At 43.6% G+C, this 21,123-nt stretch overlaps 1 protein-coding gene across 2 annotated transcripts in view; it reads left to right on the top strand.

Annotated features, from left to right (window-relative positions):
* st6galnac3 (ST6 (alpha-N-acetyl-neuraminyl-2,3-beta-galactosyl-1,3)-N-acetylgalactosaminide alpha-2,6-sialyltransferase 3) overlaps positions 1-21,123 on the top strand; it is a 278,580-nt gene that overhangs the window by 248,566 nt on the left and 8,891 nt on the right. For both annotated transcript variants that reach the window (XM_020919867.2, XM_055152090.1), the window contains exon 4: positions 9,420-9,527. In XM_020919867.2, coding sequence (XP_020775526.1) covers positions 9,420-9,527 — 108 coding nt within the window. The remainder of the gene's footprint in view (positions 1-9,419; positions 9,528-21,123) is intronic.

Below are 21,123 nucleotides of genomic sequence, written 5' to 3'. Positions count from 1 at the left end.
AACGGGCTGATGTGGCTCTAGAGTCGTTACGGTTTATATGTCGTAAAGTTGAATTTATTTATGCAGATTAGTAGTGCAGACAGTAATAATAATGATGATAAATTTTAATACAAAAACGTTAATGATTAATCGATAATCGATCGTTAAGTCTTCCGACGATCGATTAAGAAAATTTAATCGAATGTCCATCCCTACTTACCACCACTGGGTATGAAGTTAATGAATAATGATCTATAGAGCGTCTTATATAAAAATAAACTGTATTTACTTTAATTTATTTACTTTAAACTTATTTCTGTTTTTAAACAAAATCTTAAAACATACCTTTTTACTAAAGCCTTTTGTTAATTGTATTTTATTCTTGTTTTATCTTATAAATTCCTGCACTGGTTTTAGCTTGATCCACTGTTTCTGATGCACCTTTTTACTCATTGTTTTTACCTGTAGCACTTTGAGATTATTTTATGTAAAGTGCAATATAAATAAAATGTATTATTATTATTACTTTGTGATGTCATGTAGTGGTAGTTTTCAAGTCAACAGCTCCTCCTTTTACCTTTAGTTCAGGAGAGGGGGACAATTCCAGGGCTGAAATTATCCAAATGATTTTAGAGAATGTGTACGCAGTTTCCTTCTTGTATCACCGCGTGACATCACAAGGTGGAACAGAGTGTTTTCTGTGTGTGTGTTAAACATGTGTGAATGAAACAAAACACAAGTCCAGGTCTGTTTGTTATTAGGAAAGTGATGGCATAGATCAGAAAATAGTGTAATATGGCCCTTCAAATAAAAGACTTTGCTCTCTGCACACACACACACACACACACACACACACACACACACACGCACACACGCACACGCACACACACACACACACACACACACGCGTCTGTCTGCGGTGAGTGATTCATTGATGAGTTTAAACAGTGACCTCCTCCAGCGCTGGACTCTGTGAGCTCTGCTAATTACTGCTGCACTGACACTGCTCAAATAAAAACTCACTCTGTCTCCTCTTTCTCTTTCTCTCTGTCCTCTTTCCTTCTCTCTCTACCCCCTTTCTTTCATTTTTGTATGTGCCTCTCCATCTTCCACTCCTCTCTCTCATTTTCTCTTATCTACTTATCCCCTCTCCCACTTTGTCTCTGTTCTTTCTCTCTCTGTCCCTCTCCTCTCTTCCTCTTTCTCCCCTTCTGTTTCTCTTTGCCTCTCTCTCTCTTGCTATGATCTTTCTTCTCCTCTCTCTCTCTCTCTCTTCTTTCTTTCTATGTGTCCATTTTCTTTTGTCTTTCTCGCTTTGCTTCTCTCTTCTCTTTCTAGCCCGTCTCCTTTAACTCTTTCTTTCTTGCTCTCTCTCTCTCTCATTCCCTTGTCTCTCTCTACTCTCCTTTCTCTCTCTATCTCTCTCCTTCTCTCTTTCTACTCGCCTCCCTTTCTCTCTCTCTCCTCTCTCTATCCGCTTCTAATTACTGCTGCGCTGACACTCTTCAAATAAAAACTCTCACTCTCCTCTTTCCTTTTTTCCTCTTTCCTTTTCTCTACCCCTCTCACTCTTTTCTCTCTTTACCCCTCTCCCTTCTCTCTCTCTTTACTTACACCCTCTCTTCCACTCTTTTTCCTCTTGTCTCTCTCTCTCTTTGCCTTTTTCCACTTTCTCTCTTCATCTAGCTACGGTCTTTCTTTCACTTTCTCACTCATTCTCTCTCTTCCCTTCTGTCTCCCTCTCATTATGTTGTCTTCTCCTCTCTCTCTCTCTTTCTCGCTCTCTATCCCTTTCCTTCTGTGTTTCTATGATCCTTTCTCTCTCTCTTCTCTTTCTACCCTCTCTCTTTCGCTCTCTCTCTCTCCCTGGTCTCTATCCCTCTCCTTTCTCTCTCTCTTTACCTAGACCCTCTCTTCCGCTCTCTCTTGTCCTTCTTTTCACTTTCTCACACAGTCTCTCTCTCCTCTTCTCTTTCCCTCTCTATTTCTTCTGCGCTCTCTCTTTCTCTGTCCCTTCTGTCTTTTTATGATCCTTCTTTCTCTCTTTGCCTACCCTCTTTCCTCTCTGTCCTCTCATTTCTCTCTCTCCTTCTCTCTTTCCTCTTTCCCCATCTCTCTCTCTCTCTCTTCCCGCTCTCCTTTTCTCTCTCTCTCCCCCTCTCTCTTCGTCAAAACCCTCACACTGCGCGTTGTTTAATTCATACAGGTCGAGGGTTCTTGTTCTGTTTTACATAAAGTCAAAAGAGAAAGAGAGAGAGAGAGCGCTGTGGAGAGAGAGAAGAGAGGGATGAGAAGAAGAGAAAAGAGAGAGGAAAGAGAGGAGGGGCTGGTCCTGGGGGAGAGCTGGGACCCCCCGCCGTAGAAGGACTCAGATGACCTACTTAGACTTTTGTACAAACCTTGAATGAAGTTTCGGAGTAACTCAAAGTGAACTTAAACAGGCTCACGCTTGTACTGACGCAACTCTGTGCACACGGCTATTTTTGGACGATTTTAATGTGCTAATTTATCACTACGTACGTGTGTGTGTGTGTCAAACGGCGTCTATGTTTATGGATTTATTTACTTATTTTGGGCTCGTAATGGTTTGGTTAACATTGGGGTCGTGGGGATTTTTTTGATTTTTGATTATTTATTATTTATAAATCAGGTCTAAATCAGGACTAAACCAGGTCTAAACCAGTCTAAACCAAGTTAAACCAGGTCTTAATCAGGACTAAACCAAGTCTAAACCAGGTCTTAATCTGGTCTAAAATCAGGACTAAACCAGGTCTTAATCAAGGTCTAAATCAGGACTAAGTCAGGTCTAAATCAGGTCTAAACCAGGACTAAACCAGGTCTAAACCAGCTCTAAACCAAGTCTAAACCAGGTCTTAATCAGGTCTAAATCAGGACTAAACCAGGTCTAAACCAGTACTATTTTTTGACCATTTTAATGTGCCAATTTATCACTACGTACGTGTGTGTGTCAAACATCGTCTATTTTTATGGATTTATTTACTTATTTTGGGGTCGTAACGATTTTCTTTATTTAAATTATAATGTAGTTTCCTCGTCAAAACAGACCCGGAGTTATGTTTTGTTTTGTTTCATTCACAAACCTGACGTATTTAGCTGAGTTCTTCTTCTCAAACTAAAAATACTGTTCCACTTTGTGATGTCATGTGGTGATACAGGAAGTGCTACACTGGTTTTTAAATGCCAGACACACTGGGGTAGTGGGGATTTTTTTAAGTTGGGGTACGCAATTTGTGATGTTATAAATCAGTAATATTTGATTTTTTTTATTTTTTTTTCCTTCAAAATGAAGCGGAATCATGTTATTAATATTAACTAAACCAAGACTGAACTAGGAGGACTAAACCAGGTCTAAACCAGGTCTAAACCAGGACTAAACCAGGTCTAAACCAGGTCTAAACCAGGACTAAACCAGGACTAAACCAGGACTAACCAGGTCTAAACCAGGTCTAAACCAGGTCTAAACCAGGTCTAAAACCAGGTCTAAACCAGGAACTAAACCAGGTCTAAACCAGGTCTAAACCAGGACTAAACCAGGTTTAAACCAGGACTAAACCAGGACTAAACAGGTCTAAACCAGGTCTAAACCAGGACTAAAACCAGGACTAAACCAGGACTAAACCAGGTCTAAACCAGGACTAAACAAGGTCTAAACCAGGTCTAAACCAAGGTCTAAATCAGGTCTAAACCAGGACTAAACCAGGTCTAAACCAGGTCTAAACAAAGGTCTAAACCAGGTCTAAACCAGGACTAAACCAGGTCTAACCAGGTCTAAACCAGGTACTAAACCAGGACTGAAACCAGTACTAAACCAGGTCTAAACCAGGATTAAACCAGGTCTAAACCAGGTCTAAACCAGGTACTAACCCAGGACTGAACCAGTACTAAACCAGGTCTAAACCAGGATTAAACCAGGTCTAAATCAGGTCTAAACCAGGTCTAAACAAGGTCTAAATCAGGACTAAACCAGGACTAAACCAGGTCTAAACCAGGTCTAAACCAGGACTAAACAAGGTCTAACCAGGTCTAAACCAGGACTAAACCAGGTCTAAACCAGGTCTTAAACAGGACTAGACCTGGAATTGCCCATCTCTACTGTAGTAAATGTAAAAGGAGGAACAGAGCGTCGTGAGCTGTGGAGATGTAGACAGACTAGTAACAATGGATCACTCAAACATGTGTGAATGAAACAAAACACAACTCCAGGTCTGTTTTTGAGGAGGTAAGAACATTATAACCTGGCTTAAAGTTCACTTGAATCTCTTGTGCGTAATACAGGACCTTTAAATCACAATTTAAATGGTTGCAGTTCAACGCACAGGGACCATCTCCAGGTCTTGAGCTATTTTTGGTCCGGATTTGACTCCTAAGTGCATGTTTAAGGCTAAGTTACACTTTTATTGCCCCTGTAGGGAATTTTGTCCCGTGCACCACCGCTGGGCGCATTGTGTCTCCATGGTAACCAATGAACATTCCTCCATACACATACATGTACGATGTCACTGCCAAATAGTGTTGTAGTGCTCGCCTCAAGACTGTTTTTTTTGTTTTTTTTTTATGGTCTTGGTCTCTTTATGGACTCGACCGTGTTTGGACTCGGTCTTGTCTTGGACACGAGGTCTGACACTCCACAAGAGCGATCATATTTCATTACAGTCGGCAATTAACTTCCTACCGTGATGTGGTTGAAGTGGCCTAATAAAAGTGCACAAACGCATCTGTATTTGTCACAATGTGCAGAGGATAAATCCCACTGTAAAACCAGTAAGAGAATATGACTCCAGTTAGGAACTTGAAAAAACAGGTTTAAAAATTCTTGTCTTGTCTCAGTCTCGACCTTTAAAAGTCTTGGTTTTGTCTCGGTCTTGACCCTCAGAGGTCTTGGTCTTGTCTCGGTCTCGGGACCCTGTGTTCTCAGACTGGTCTTGCTTTCTATTACTGCGATCTTGACTACAACTTCTACTATAAGCATCAATTGTGCATGTTTTTGGTTGATGGGGAAATCCAGAGTGCCCGTCTGGACTATACCCGGACTTAAAGGTTGTATGGAAGATTTTTTTTAGTTTCAAACTGTCAGTGAAAGATTAAAATATCATTACAGAGACGCAGCAGCTTTGTAATTATGATGACCAAAAAAAAAAAAAGAACGAAAATCTATCAACTGTGGACGTGTTGAGGCCAGATAAACATCAGCCAATAGAAAACGAGGCTCCCTCATTTTCTATTGGCTGTTAGGTTGTCAATCAAACTCCCTAGTATAACTGACTCGTCGGAGCGCGGGGATTACGTGGTTACGTTGCTTCCTCGCATTTCGCACAAAGTTTGTCGCGACGGCGGAACGAGAATCCACGACCGGTTCGCCGCAAAAGAAAGTCCGTTTTTGAGGTCGCTGAAAGAAGAAGAGAAGAAGGAGAGAAAGAGCGAAGACAAACTGAGGTGATTCTTGGAGATCTCGTCCAGCGATGGCGCGACCGAAGCAGACGAAGGGTCTAAAACTTGACGCGTCGGTCGCTGAATTACTTCTAGACAGGAAACTTCAACAGTAATTCTGAACGCGCACAAGGACTGTCGCTGTATTTCTCTTCCCTTAAAAAAAAAAATCCTCTATACAACCTTTAAAGGGGCATAAACTGGCCTAGCATGAGAAATAGGTTGATTGTTGTTGGTGATGGTGGTGAAAGGGGGCGTGTAACTTCAGCGACCTGGCTCCTAATTGGCTTTTTTTTCTCTTTTGTTTTGCATTTAGATTTCCAAATATAAAGGTCCTGGGAGCAGATTAGCCGGTGTAACTTCTACCCTCGATGAGCTTCATTTGTCCGCTTCTATTATCCAGCAGTGTGTGATCTGAACATGTCCTCTCACTCTCAGCTTGTGGGTGTTTCCGGTGCCTGGAAGTGAAAGCTGTATTTTTCCTGAATAGAAATGCAGATGCGTGTATAGTTTGGACCGTATAGTGTCTCCTTTGTGTCTCTTCTCATTTACATTTTTACATTTGGAGTGTGTCTGAGGCTCTGATCCGCTCTCCGCTGTAATAATAACAACACCGTGAATCGTGAATGCGGCGTTCTAGTGCAGAGAGCAGAGGTCACAAACATGTTTCTGTTTAATTCAGATGCCCCGGTCTCATTCTCATGTAAATCTCGTTCGTAGAGTGGTCTGGTTTTTCTCTTCTGAACAGATGTGGCTCGCTCTCAGTTACATGTACTCTTACTTGAGTAAACTTTGCACTGTGAATAAATCTACAAGTGACAAAAGCATCATGTGACAATATGAAATGATTTGAACTTCTTCTTGCAGCGCTCCTTCAGATATGATTTTGTCCTTCAAGTTATAAATCAGATGTCACGTTCAGACAGTTACTCTTTAACTTTGTCCTACGCGAATAGATTTCCCAAATACTTTTTACTCTTTGTGCTTTTTACTCGCACAGAACTGGGTAGAGTAGCCAAATATTGTACCCAAGAAAAGAAAAGAGTAATGTTAGGCTACGCTGATATGATGTGGCGTCGCGTCTTCGCTTTTTATTCCGCGATTTTCCTTTTTCGGACGCAAGTAAAATCTGCGTGATTTATTTTCGCTTGTTATTATTATAGAAAAGAAATATTTACTTTTTTGTGTTATATCTATGTATTTATGTTCTGTCCGAAATAAACAGCTATTGATTCTTTTCATTTAGACGAGCGTTTTCAGGAGGAAATCTGCGTGCATACGGTGACGCAAAAGTGTGTAGAATTCGATTGGGTTTGCATGCCAGGCGGCTCGGTGGTGATGTATGTGACGTAAAAAGTGTACGCGACGTGAGCAGATTGGACCACAATCCGTGTATCATTCGTTCATTCGTTTTTCAATATAAAACCAAAAATAAGAAAAAACAACCGTTTTCTTCGTTATTTGTCTCCAAAACCAAAATGAAAAAACGGATAACGATTCGTTTTTTCAGTTTTCGATTTTGTGTTTAAATGAAGAATGGAAAAAACGGATAACGGCCGTTTCCCGTTTACGTGACTTCAGTGACTGCGATGCCGAACTTTTGCACCGCATACGGACTGAACCGGGACTGATCCAGGTCCAGACCAGAGCGGGACTGAGACCAGGACCAGACCGGGACCAGAGCGGGACTGAGACCGGGACCAGAGCGGGACTGAGACCGGGACCAGACCGGGGGACCAGGGCGGACTCCGAGCTTTGACTCTGAGCCTCCACGGGGTCCGAGCCTCAGCTTCGAGCTCCGGCCCTGCCGTGGGCTCTGAGCCTCCGGTCTGGTCCCGGTCTGGTCCTGGTCTTGTCTCGGTTTCGGTCTCAGGCCCGCTCTGGTCTCGGTCTGGTCCCGGTCTCAGTCCCACTCTGGTCCCGGTCTCAGGTCCCGGTCCCGGTCTCAGTCCCGCTCTGGTCTCGGTCTGGTCTCGGACCTGGATCCAGTCCTGTATCCTGCATCGCAGTCATCAAGTCACGTAAACGGGAAACCGTTATCCGTTTTTTCCATTTTTCATTTAAACACAAAATCGAAAACTGAAAAAACAAATCGTTATCCGTTTTTTCATTTTGGTTTTGGAGACAAATAACGAAGAAAACGGTTGTTTTTTCGTTTTCTTATTTTTAATTTTATACTGAAAAACGAATGAACGAATGATACACGGATTGACCAGAGTTTTGCATTTTGGGCAGTGTAGATGGAAACGCGACGGCGAAGCATATTCAACTTTTCCACCCTGGAGCGTGGTTTCAGATTTTTGCATTTTTAAGCCCCAAAAACGTTGTCACCGTCTAAACGAAACGAAAGGATAAAAATATTTGTCGTTTTTACCCGCAAGCGTTTTCGTGTAAACAGGCCCTTAGTCTATAAGCTACAAAAGCTTTATGTCAACAATATGAAATGATTGGAACCTTTGTGTTTCTTGCAGCGCTCCTTCAGATTTGACTTTGTGGATTATTTAATGTTTTGTCCTTCAAATTACTTTAACTTCAAATGACATAAATCAGATGTCACACGTGGACAGTTCCTCTTTAAGTTCGTCTTACTTGAATAGTAGTTTTCCCAAACGTTTTTTACTCTTTGTGAAATTTCTTGGACCAGTTATTATAGCACAGAAATGAGTGGAGTTGCCAAATATTACACCGACGTAAGAGTAATGTTACTCACAAAATAATATTACTCAAGTAGAAGTACGAAGTAGGGATGTAAACAATAGCCGAAATATCGTCATATCGTTTCATCAAAGTTCTCACAATTATATCGTGGGCCATCACAATAAATCGAATTACAAGTCTCCTCGCTTAAATTAATAGTCGGTGGTGCAGCAACAGCTAAAAAACGGACGGAACTACATAGACCATGATCCTTTGCTCCATTTCAGTGCAGACTACATGAAGAAATAACAGTTCTAAGCACTTTTAAATCTTAGCTCTTTGGATTAAGTCAAAAATTCACAGTTTTGTTCGCCTCCACGAAACATCGCAATAAATATCGTACATTGAGACGTACATCGTGAAAATATTGCACTGAGAGATTTGGATATTGTTACATCTCTAGTACAAAGTAGTGGTCCAAGACATTACTCATAAGAAAAAATGTATGTGTGGGTGAGGGGCTACTGCTTATGTACAGTAAGAGTAACTTGAAGAGTAATTTGAAGTGAATCTAACTGGAAGGACAAAACATAAATAATAAATAAGTCGCAGAATCTGGTGTTTTCGAAGGACAGACACAAAAATGAGAGAACGCTTGCGGGTAAAAACGACAAAATATTTTATCGGAAGTGCCTTTTTTGTTTAGACGGTGACGGCGTTTTTGGGGCTTAAAAAAGCAAAAATCTGAAACCAAACTCCAGAGTGGAAAAGTTGAATACTTTCCGCCGTAGCGTTTCCGTCTACACTGCCCAAGACGCAAAACTCTGGTCAGATCTGCTCACGTCGCGTACACGTTTACAGTACACAGAAACAAACACGTCGGATTACATGCATACCCGATCTAATTCCCCACTCTTTTGCGTCACCGTATACACACAGATTTCTTCCCGAAAACGCTCGTCTAAACGCGGAATAAAAAGTGAAGACACGGCGGCACTTTTGCATCTTCTGCTCGGACCGTCGTCTTATAAACGTAGCCTAAATCATGTGTGAAGGAGCACCGCAAGAAACACAAATGTTCTAACCATATTATATCGTCAACATAGAGCTTTTGTCACTCACAGTGGGAAGAGGAACTACAACTTTTACTCAAGTAAGAGTACTGTAACTTCAAAGAGAAAACCGATGCTGCTAGAAAAGTAAATGTTCAAGTAAATAATATGAGTTAATGTAGCCTCTTTCCTTGACTAATATTATTTTGAGGTGATGTTATTCTTACTCGAGTACGTTTTTTGGCTCCTGTGCTCTTTGGCGCCTCTGACTAACCTTTATATTTGTGTTTTTGTGTGTTGTAGGATCCAGTCGGGCTCGTACCTGAGCACGGGCTGGTTCACTCTGATCCTGGCCATGGACATGTGCAAAGAGATCCACGTGTACGGCATGATCAACCACACCTACTGCAAGTAAGGAACAACTCATACAGCATCCTGATACTACGACGTCAACACAAACAACCTTTATTTAGTGATATAATGTGATTTTCAGCTTTAAATAATCATCCAAGTAGGTTTCTTAGTGGTACATGGGCAAAAACTGAAAAAAAAATCCATCCAAACTCGAGACGATCCAACCACAGCTGCAAATTTGTAGCAATTTGCAGACATCTCTTCTCAAAAATTCTCGTAATATTCAGAACATAAATAATACAGAACTTCTTTTACCTGAGATAAGTAATAGTTTGTTGCTTCGACTGTTGATTTTGTTCAAGTCTGTGCTATTTCTCAAGACTCTTTTGTTGGTTTTTTCCAAGCTGTCATGTTTGTTTTGCTTTTAACGCTTTCCCCCATGAAGACGACATTTGACGAATGACGACTTTTGACACCTCCGCTGTATCACTAAAGACGTTTTGACGACCTTTAGAAATTGGCTCGGTTTTAACATTTAAAAATGAGACTGCGAAAGTGTGGATTTCAAAACGAACCTACAAGAATTGATCATAGGATGAACTTTATTTTTTTGAAAGTATATGTTTTTGCGATGACAAACACGTTGCAATCTAAATGATAGTTATTGTAATGAATATTTGGAAAAATAATGTTGTTCCAAATATAATTTAATACTTATGATATAACTTGTAAATTATTAATATGAACGGTATTTTTGCCGTAACTTTCGTCACCTGACAAGCTCGAGATCAAACGGTAACAGTCGACGCACAAGCAGAGTTCTGTAGTGCAGTTAAGGACAGAAAAATGGCGAGTGTTAAAAGTACGAAAAGTTGACAGAGAGTGTGGAGTTTTCAAAGAACAGAGGACGACCAATTATTTTTTTGTTCAACGTAAGGACCGTGCAGTTTGTCTGATATTTAAAGAAAGTGTGACGGTTGTTAAAGAATATAGGCCCTATGTGACCTGTATCTGATCTTTTAATGACAGTCTGAACGACACAGATCTGTTTTTTTTAAATGCGACCCAGGACACTTGGATATGTGCTTCTGAAACCGATACATATCTGATCTTTTGACATGCGACTTCAGTCTGAACGGCCAAAGTGCATTCATCCGACCTACACGTTATCAACAAGCAACAAACGTCACTATTCTGAGCTGAAGTAGGTGAAAATTGTTAATGAACTCCGTGTCACTGAAGCGAAGCACATCACCACTCACCACTCTTGGCTACGTCTCCACATCCACACGTTCCTTTCAACGGACGTCGCTGCCGCTGTCCCACAAAACACCACGGCCAAAAACCTCGTCCTTCTCCTTCTCAATCTCCTCCTTAAAACAAGTAAGTTGTTCATGTTCTGGCTCCGGAACGAGAGGAACTTTAAAATCTCCAGGTGCTCAATGCTCGCGTCCATGTTTGGACAACTTCTGTAAACACAGAGCACGCTCGCTGCGGTTTGACGTCATCGTGTCTCCAGTGCGGGACACTTTCGGGCCGTTTAATGTTCACACTGGAGTCACATACAAGTCACATTTAATTGGAAAAGGGCCCAGTCAAGCAGAAGTAAACAGCAAGGCCAAAAATTCAAGTTAATGCATCTGATATAAAAATGTATTGAACAGATACATATGTACTCTAGTTTATGAAACTGTTGACCTTTTTTCTGTACCCATTTTTGGTTCTAAAAGTTACATATGTTTTAAACAGACCATGTATGAAACATGGAACAAAAATTATTTCCCAAATTTCAAAGACCTGCAAAATCATGTAAATAAACTGATGTATTTCATCATATCTTGTGTTATTCCATCTTTGAACTGTTGATGAAGGTACATGATTTTTCAAAAAAAAAATTTAAAATGATAAAACTTTCTTGGAAGGACTGACATATTTTATAGAAATAGTTTCCTTTCATTTTGAAGTAATATTAAAGTATTTGGAAGAAAAAAGCGACAAATTATGTAAAATCATGCACCTTCTACTTGTTTGAACAATTTTCCCTCCGTTACTTTTCCCTCCGTTACCATGACCTTTCTTAATAAAAAAATCTCATGACTCAAAAAGTAAGAGGTTTTTTAACCTAATCTTGTACCATATGGTAGAAAACTATATGAAGTAAATATTCAAACCAGTTTGTTAAGGATATGTAAGTGAGAACCAAGAGTTATCACTGTTTGTATTTATTGCCCAAAAAGTGCTGCATATTTCATTCCCTCCGTTACCGACATGAGTTTTTAAATTTTTTGTCAACAACTTGAAAGAATATCACAGGTTTAACTTTACCCTGTTGGAGTGTAACTCTTTCCTACATTCTGATACTTTACTTATTTCAATAGTCCCTCTAGTTTCTGAATAAGAGACATTTGAATGTAAAAAATCTGCCCCTGTTTCCCTCCGTTACCACTTGACCGGACCCAGATGTGAACGACCTCGCAAAAAAAAAAATCAGATTTCACTAAAAAATCCGACTTGAGCGTTAAACCCTGCAGTCTGAACGTAGCCTAAATCCATTTTTATTTACAGTCGTTGTGTTGGACCAGAAGTGTCACCATCACTTAAAAATCCCGTAAGGAGTGTGCTGTGAATCTGGAGAAGCAGAGGACAGCAGGGGGCGCTGTAGAGTCCAGTCGGGCCGTGGACTCTTGAGCCGCTCAACCAAAACTGGGACAAAACCGAAACCAAACCTGGCAACGTTTCACTCGTTCATTAAGTTGGAGTTATTTTCAGAACCACACAGGGACTTGTTGACAATACCTGCAAAATATGACCACCCGACTCCCCTCCGCTCCCTCAGGTCCCGTTTCTTTTAGCTTCCTCATTTCTCTCCTTTTTTCTAACTCACCCTCCCGCTCCTCCCCTCTTTCTCCACCTCCCTTCCTCCCTTCGTTATCCTCCTCTCCTCCTCCGTCTCTCCCTCTCTGTCTCTCTCATTTCTCTTCATCCTCCTCTACCCGCATTTCTTTATTTAGCTTTACACTCTCCCATCTTCTCTCCACCTCCTTCCATCCCTCTCTCCTTCACTCTCTTCCTCCGTCTCTCTCTCTTCCTCTTTCTTTTTTCCCAACCTCCATCCCTTTCATCTTTGTCATAATAAACAGCACACATAGCACAGGGCAGACCTTTTTCCTTCCGTCGCTTTCTCTCCTTCTTCCAACATCCCTCTCTTTCTCTCTCACTCTCTCCTCTCTTTCTCTTTCTCAATCCCTTCCTCAATCCCTCTCTCCTCTCTTCCTCCTCCCTCCCTCAGACTCTTTCCCTCCATCTCTTTCTCTCCCAACGTCCCTCTCTTTCATTCTCTCTCTCCCCTTTTCTTTCTTCTTCCTTCTCTTTTTTTCTATGTCCGTCTTTAGCACTCAATCCCTCCCTTTCTCTTTCTCTTTCCCAACATCTCTCTCTCTCTCTCTCTCTCCCTTCCCTCCCTCTCTCTCTCTCTCCTTCCCTCCCTTTTTCTCTCTCCTTCCCTCCATCCCTCTCTTCTCACTCTCTGTCCCAACCTCCTCCTTCTCTTTCTCTCTCTAACAACCTCCCTCCTTCTCTTTCATTCTCTCTCTTCTCTCTCTCCTCTCTTTCTCCTCCCTCCCTCCCTTCATCCCCCTCTCTTTGTTATAATAAACAGAACACATAGCTCAGGGCAGATGCTTTCCCTCCATTTCTTTCTCTCTCTCCCTTTCCCAACAACCGTCTCTTTCATTCTCTCTCTCTCCCTTTCTCTCTTCTCTTTCTCTCCTGTTCTCTTTCCCAACATCCCTCCCTTTCTCTCTCTCTCTCTTCCTGCCTTCTTTCCTTCCTCTCCCTCACTCTCTCCTCTCCCTCTCTCTTCTTTCTTCTCTCTCTCTCTATCTCCTTCCTTCTCTTTCCTCTCTCTTCCTTTCTCATTCTCTCTTCTCTCTCTCTCCTTCCTCTTTCTCTTTCCGTACCTCCCTCCCTCTCTCCTCCCTCTTTGTCCCAGCCTCCTCCCTCTTTCTCTCTCTAACCAATTCCCTCCTTCTCTCTCCTCTCTCTCTTCTCCCCTCTCTCTTTTCCTCCTCTTCTCCCTCTCTCTTGTCCCCTTTTCTTTCTTCTTTCCCAGCATCCCTCCTTCTTCTCTCTCTCTCTACCTCCCTCTGTCCCCTTCTCTCTCTCTCTCCTCACTCTCCCTTCCTCTCTCCTTTCTCTCTCTACCAATCCTCCTCCTTCTCTTTCATTCTCTCTCCCTTTCTCTCTCTCTTCCTTCTTTTTCCCAGCATCTCTCTCTCTCCTCTTTCTTCTGCTTCTTCTTCTGTCCTCCCTCTCTTTCTCTCTCCTTTCTCTGACCATCTCTCCTCCTCTTTGTCCCTCCTCCTCCCTCTCTTTCTCTCTCTACTCACCCCTCCTTCTCTTTCATTCTCTCTCCCCTTTCTCTCTCTCTTCCTTTCTCTTTCCCACATCTCTCCTTTCTCTCGCCTTCCTGTCCTCTCTCCTCTCTTCTCTCCCTCCCTCTCTTTATTCCTTCCCCTTTCTTCTTCTTTCTTCTCTTTCTCTTCTATCCCCCTCCCTTTCCTTCCCCAGCATCCTTCCTCTCTCTCCTCTCTCTCCCTTCCTCTTTCTCTTTCCGTACCGCCGTCCCTCTTCTCCCTCTTTGTCCCAGCTTCCTCCCTCTTTCTCTCTCTACCAGCCTCCCACCCTCTCTTTCATTCTCTCTCTCTCCCCTTTCTTCTTCTTTCTTCTCTTTCTCTTCTCTTTTTCCCAGCATCCCTCCTCTTCTCCTTCCTCCTTCTTCTCACTCACTACCTCCCTCTGTCCCACTCCTTCTCTTCTCCTTCTTCCTTCTTTCCTTCTCTCCCTCACTCTCTCTTCCCTCTCTCTTCTCTCTCTCCAATCTCCTCTTCTCTTTCATTCTCTTCTCCCCTTTCACTCTCTCTCCTTTCTCTTCCCTACATCTCTCTCTCTCCTTCCTCTCCTCTTCTCACTATCCTCTCTCCTTCTCTCCCTCTTTTCTCTCTCCCTTTCTCTCTCTCTCCTTCTCTCTCCTCTCTCCCTCTCTCTTCCCCTCCATCCCTCCCCACTTTCTTTCCCCTTTCTTTCTTCTCTTTCTCTCTCCCTCCCTTTCTCTTTCCCAGCATCCTCCTTTCTCTCTCTCTCTCCCCCCTTCCTGCCTTCCTTCTCTCCTCTCTCTCCGTCTCCCAATCTCCCTCTCTCTTGTCCCCTCCTCCTTCTCTTTCTCTTTCTACCAACCTCCCTCCCTCTTTTTCATTCTCTCTTTCTCCCCTTTATTCTTCTTTCTTCTCTTTCTTCCCATCTCCCTTCCCTCCTTTCTCTTCCCAGCATCCCTTCCCCTCTCTCTCGCTCTCTCCCTTCCTGCCTTCTTTCCTTCTCTCCCTCCTCTCTCTTTCTCTCTCCTCTCTTCGTCCATCTCGCCTCTCTCTCTGTCCCAACCTCCTCCCTTTTTTCTCTCTCTATTAACCTCCCTCCTCTCTCTCTCTCTCCTCTCTCTCCTTCTTCCATCCCTTCTCTTTCTCATAAAAAACAACACATACAGCTCGGGGCAAACCCTTACCTTCCTTTCCCTCTCTCTTTCTCTTTCTCCCAATGTCCCTCTCTTTTCATTCTCTCTCTCTCTTTCTCTCTTCTGTCTTCTCTTTTTCTCTCACTCTCTCCATCCCTTTCTCTTTCCCAACATCCATCCTTTTCTCTATCCTCCCTCTCTGTCTCTCTTCCTGCCTTCTTCCTTCTCACCCTTACTCCCTCTCTCTCTCCCTCCTTCCTTCTCTTTCTCTCTCTCTGCCAACCTCCCTCCCTCTCTTTCATTCTCTCTCTCTCCCTTTCTGTCTTCTTTCTTCTCTTTCTCTCTCTATCTCCCTCTCACTCCCTTTCTCCTTCTCAACATCACTCACTCCCTCTCTCTCTCCCTTCCTGCCTTGCTTCCTTCCTTCCTCCCTCTCTCTCTCTCCTTCCCTCCTCCTTTCTCTTTCCCTTCCTCCCTCCATCCCTCTCTCCTCCCTCTTTGTCCCAGCCTCCTCCCTCTCTTTCTCTCTCTACCAGCCACCCACTCTCTCTTTCATTTGTTCTCTCTCTCCCGCTTTCTCTCTTCTTTCTTCTCTTTCTCTCTCTATCTCCCTCCCTTTCTTTTTCCCAGCATCCCTCCCTCTCTCTCTCGCTCTTTCCCTTCCTGCCTTCCTTCCTTCTGTCCCTCCCTCTTTCTCTCTCCCTCTCTCTGACCATCTCTCCTCCCTCTCTGTCCCAACCTCCTCCCTCTCTTTCTCTCTCTACTCACCTCCCTCCTTCTCTTTCATTCTCTCTCCCCTTTCTCTCTCTCTTCCTTTCTCTTTCCCTACATCTCTCCCTTTCTCTCGCCTTCCCTTCCTTTCTCTCTCCCTCCCTCTGTCCCTTCCCTCTCTCTCTCCCTCCCTCTCTTTCATTCTCTCTCTCCCTTTCTCTCTTCTTTCTTCTCTTTCTCTCTCTATCCCCCTCCCTTTCTCTTCCCCAGCATCCCTTCCTCTCTCTCTCGCTCTCTCCCTTCCTCTTTCTCTTTCCGTGCCGCCATCCCTCTCTCCTCCCTCTTTGTCCCAGCCTCCTCCCTCTTTCTCTCTCTACCAGCCTCCCACCCTCTCTTTCATTCTCTCTCTCCCCGTTTCTCTCTTCTTTCTTCTCTTTCTCTCTCTGTCTCCTTCCCTTTCTTTTTCCCAGCATCCCTCCCTCTCTCTCCTTCCCTCCTTCTTTCTCACTCACTACCTCCCTCTGTCCCAACCTCCTCTCTCTCTCCCTCACTCTCTCCTTCCCTCTCTCTTTCTCTCTCTACCAATCTCCCTCCTTCTCTTTCATTCTCTCTCCCCTTTCACTCTCTCTTCCTTTCTCATTCCCTACATCTCTCTCTCTCCTTCCCTCCATCTTCCTCACTACCTCCCTCTGTCCCTCTCTCCTCCCTCTTTGTCCCTACCTCCTCCCTCTCTTTCTCTCTCTACCAACTTCCCTCCTTCTCTCTCCTCTCTCTCTCTCTCCCCTCTCTCTTTTCCCTCCATCCCTCCCCACTTTCTTTCCCCCTTTTCTTTCTTCTCTTTCTCTCTCCCTCCCTTTCTCTTTCCCAGCATCCCTCCTTCTCTCTCTCTCTCTCCCCCCCTTCCTGCCTTCCTTCTCTCCTCTCTCCGTCTCCCAATCTCCCTCTCTCTTTGTCCCAACCTCCTCCTTCTCTTTCTCTTTCTACCAACCTCCCTCCCTCTTTTTCATTCTCTCTTTCTCCCCCTTTATCTCTTCTTTCTTCTCTTTCTCTCTCCATCTCCCTCCCTCCCTTTCTCTTCCCCAGCATCCCTTCCCCTCTCTCTCGCTCTCTCCCTTCCTGCCTTCCTTCCTTCTCTCCCTCCCTCTCTCTTTCTCTCTCCCTCTCTTCGTCCATCTCGCCTCTCTCTCTGTCCCAACCTCCTCCCTTTTTTCTCTCTCTATTAACCTCCCTCCTTCTCTCTCTCTCTCTCTCTCTCTCTCTCCTCTCTCTCCTTCTTCCATCCCTCTCTCTTTCTCATAAAAAAACAACACACACAGCTCTGGGCAGACCCTTACCTTCCTTTCCATCTCTTTCTCTTTCTCCCAATGTCCCTCTCTTTCATTCTCTCTCTTTCTCTTGTCTTCTCTTTTTCTCTCACTCTCTCCATCCCTTTCTCTTTCCCAACAATCCTCCCTCTCTGTCTCTCTTCCTGCCTTCTTCCTTCTCACCCTTACTCCCTCTCTCTCTCTCTCCCTCCATCCTTCTCTCCTCTCTCTCTGTACCAGCCTCCCATTCTCTTTCCCTTCTTCTATCTCTCTCTCTCTCTCGTTCTCTCGCTCTCCTTCCATCTTCCTCACTACCTCCCTCTGTCCCTCTCTCCTCCCTCTTTGTCCCAACCTCTTCCCTCTCTTTCTCTCTCTACCAACCTCCCTCCTTCTCTCTCCTCTCTCTCTCTTCCCTCTCACTTTTCCCTCCATCCCTTCCCACTTTCTTTCCCCATTTTTTTTCTTCCCTTTCTCACTCTCTCCCTCCCTTTCTCTTCCCCACCATCCCTCCCTCTCTCTCTCTCTCTCTCTCTCCCCCCCTTCCTGTCTTCCTTCTCTCCTCTCTCTCTCCCAACCTCCCTCCTTCTTTGTCCCAACCTCCTCCTTCTCTTTCTCTCTCTATCTCCCTCCCTTTCTTTTTCCCAGCATCCCTCCCTCTCTCTCTCGCTCTTTCCCTTCCTGCCTTCCTTCCTTCTGTCCCTCCCTCTTTCTCTCTCCCTCTCTCTGACCATCTCTCCTCCCTCTTTGTCCCAACCTCCTCCCTCTCTTTCTCTCTCTACTCACCTCCCTCCTTCTCTTTCATTCCCTCTCCCCTTTCTCTCTCTCTTCCTTTCTCTTTCCCTACATCTCTCCCTTTCTCTCTCCTCCTCTCTCCTCTCTCTGTTCCTACCTCTCCTCTCTTTCTCTCTCTACCAACCTCCTTTTTCTCTTTCATTCTCTCTCTCTCCTCCATCCCTCTCTCTTTGTCATAATAAACAGCACACATAGCTCGGGGCAGACCCTCCTCGTATCTGATCGCTCCGTCTCTCTCTCTGTTTCTCTCTCCTCTTTTTCACCCTCCGTTTATCTTTGGTGCTAAAATCAAACCGGTTTCCTCTAATACGCCGCGAACATCCCGTCTTTCTTCTCCTCCGCGTTCCCTCCGTCGCAGCGGGAGGCCGAATCAAAGCCTGCGTGCCACATGTTCAGGTGTGATAACTTCATTTTCGAAGCCAGTTTTTTCCCACCTCTCCGTATTCTTCGAGGCGCGGCGATATTTTAGCATAATTTTGAATACGAGCGCGCGGAGCTGTGATGAATGGAGAGATTTTGGTAGGACACATTACATTTTTGGTTGTGAATTGGATTGTGCGTAAAGTATAAGTAATGTTTATGACGATTCAAGCAGAAAGTCGTGTTTTTGATTGATACTTTGCCGTGAGGCTGTGCAATTAGTCAAATTTTGATCACGATTTCTATTTCTTGTGCCAAATTCGTGTAATCAAGTTGAAAACAATTTCGGGGGCACTCACACCAGGACTTTCACTATATGATCCCTGTCAGGTGCGCTGATGTTACTCATATGATAAAAACAGTGAATAAACTCCGCGCTCACCTTCAGTAAGGACTGTAGAGACAAAAGTTTTGCATCGTCGTCTCCTCCCGTCCTCACACCTCCGCGCTGTATTTACATCCATAAACTCACGGAGAAGCTCGTATCACAGCACATGTTTTCTCCGCTAAAGTTTTATCTCTGTTGCTCCACATGTAAACAAACAGGGCTGTCTGGTGACGTCATCAGCCGCGGCTCAGGCCCCGTCCACACAAGTTCGTATTTGAGTCGTTTTCGTGGTGGATGCAGTGTTCGTCCGCACTAATCTGATGGAAAACGGCTCCAGAGACGGAACGATCTGGTGTCGCCAGCTCCCACAAATTCGTCTGAGCACAGATCCGATCCAGCTCCGTGCGGATGCCTGAAAACGCTGATATGCTGATTAGGGATGGGCATGATTAGTCGATTAATCAATAATTGATCATTAAGAATTTCATTGATTATGTTCATTTTTATCGACAAACCGAATGTAGGTTGCTGTGCGTAACGTAGAGTGACCAAACGTTCGTGTCCGGGGACAAACAGGGTCTGTACATGTGTCTCTCTGCACTCAGAAGGAGCGAGACACAAACAGTCGGTCAGTCTGCAACGTACCGAAGCACAAATGTGTATTTAACGATGATTTGTACAAGAAATTCCACGCTTTCCGTTCCGGTCGGGACAAGTGTGACTCCATGTGCACAGTGTAAAAAGCAGCACATATGTTTCTGTGTCCAGTAGGAAAAAGTTCACCAAGACACCAAAAACATTAAAAAGCTTTGCCAGGTGAAAGTAGCACAATGTCAATGACGAGGCCCCACCTCCCGCCCCCCGTACGGTGTCCTGGTTTTGATATGGTCACACTAACCTGTATTCCACTGAGTCGTGTCGCATCAGAGCACAAGAGCTGTTTTTTTTCCCCTTCGCTTAGTTTATGCAAATTAGCCATGTGGTTTTATGTTTCATTTCTGTGAGACTTGTGCATTAAACACATTATAATGTCAAACGGGCTGATGTGGCTCTAGAGTCGTTACAGTTTATATGTCATAAAGTTGAATTTATTTATGCAGATTAGTAGTGCAGATAGTAATAATAATGATGATCATTTTAATATAAAAAACATTAATTATTAATCGATTAAGAAAATTTAATCGAATGCCCATCCCTAACGCTGATGTAGGAGCTGTAGTTGTGTCCTTATTGGACCACGTCACTGTGACTTGCACCTTCCTGATTCGCTGGGTTTGTGACATTGGTCATGTGAGGCTATTGCAGAAAACAGCTTAAATAAACCATAGACAAACGGGAAACCGCGTCGCTAGAACTACTTGCACAGATTCCCAGTCCACACTCTGAGTCGCCATGCTCGTCTTAAAATCCAGTGATACATTCAGTCACAACTGAACCTCATCATCGGTCCACGAAAAGACTCTTCACGCTTGCCATCTTCCTCGACTCGAAATCGGCTGCTCCAACTTCAGACACGGTGCTCCACTTCCTTGTTTTTACCGCCCGCGTGACGTCGTGACAACGTGACGGCAGCCTAGTCATGTAACCAGCATTTCAGGTGATTTCGCGACATAGAAACGACGTGTCTGGACGCAAATCGTTTCCGATACAGTGACACAGTGATTTGTTTCAGTGTAAACGTAACCTCAGGTGTGAGTGCTAAACTTAAAACCTTAGGCAATTGTACTTGAGTACAGCACGGTTCTAAAGGTCTAGTGTGAGTGCGCCGTAAAGCTTAACAAAGTTTATTTTGGGATATTTTTTTATATGAATAAGTATATTTATTTAATTTTTTTAATAAAGAGATTATAGAACAGCTGGATATATAGTTTATTTTGAATACATTTATATTTTTTTATGCCTTATTTCATGTTCAAAGTTTATTTTATTCATTTTCTGTTTTATACATTACAAAACTGCTCTAAGGTTCATATTTGTAGCCTATATTTATTTTCAATTTGAATGTTATTGATAATTTATGCAAAACTAAGTGTTTTGTTGTTTTTTTGAGAGAGAAATGCTGAATAAATGCGTTGTGCAACTAAAAAATTATCGTTTTAATAATCGTGATTTCAATATTGCCCAAAATAATGGTGATAATGATTTTTTCCATTATTGAGCAGCCCTATTTTCATTAGTTTCAGACGGTAAATGAAAAGTAAACAACTACAACATGGTTAAAAGCTCTTAATAGTTGATTCTGTAAACCAGGTCCACTTTTAGGACGATTATTCCATTTGTGCTTCTGCCATGACACAGATGTTTGCCGGCTTGTCTCACTTTCTCTGCTCGGATTTCACGTTTTCACTTCAAACGCAGACAGACTCGACGCTATTTCTGATAAATGGTGCTAGTACAACCTGTTGATTGAGTTGTTGAGAGCGGCGGAGGAGAGCAGGGGGCGGCTGGTGGTTGGGTTCTGGCAGGAGGCCACTCAGACTTGGATCCGTGCCTGGGCCTCTCTGTCTCCATCACCTCCACAGAGAAAAGCTTCCACCTGGAGAAGTCCAAATCTATTTTACTCACACTGCCAACAGCCCACAACAACCGCCC

This window comes from Boleophthalmus pectinirostris, unplaced genomic scaffold (genome assembly GCF_026225935.1).
Source record: "Boleophthalmus pectinirostris isolate CB_2022bp ecotype Guang Dong unplaced genomic scaffold, ASM2622593v1 HiC_scaffold_16, whole genome shotgun sequence".
Taxonomy (NCBI): Eukaryota; Metazoa; Chordata; class Actinopteri; order Gobiiformes; family Gobiidae; genus Boleophthalmus; species Boleophthalmus pectinirostris.
Note: the sequence above shows the minus strand (reverse complement) of the source record. Positions and strands in the feature narration are given on the sequence as shown.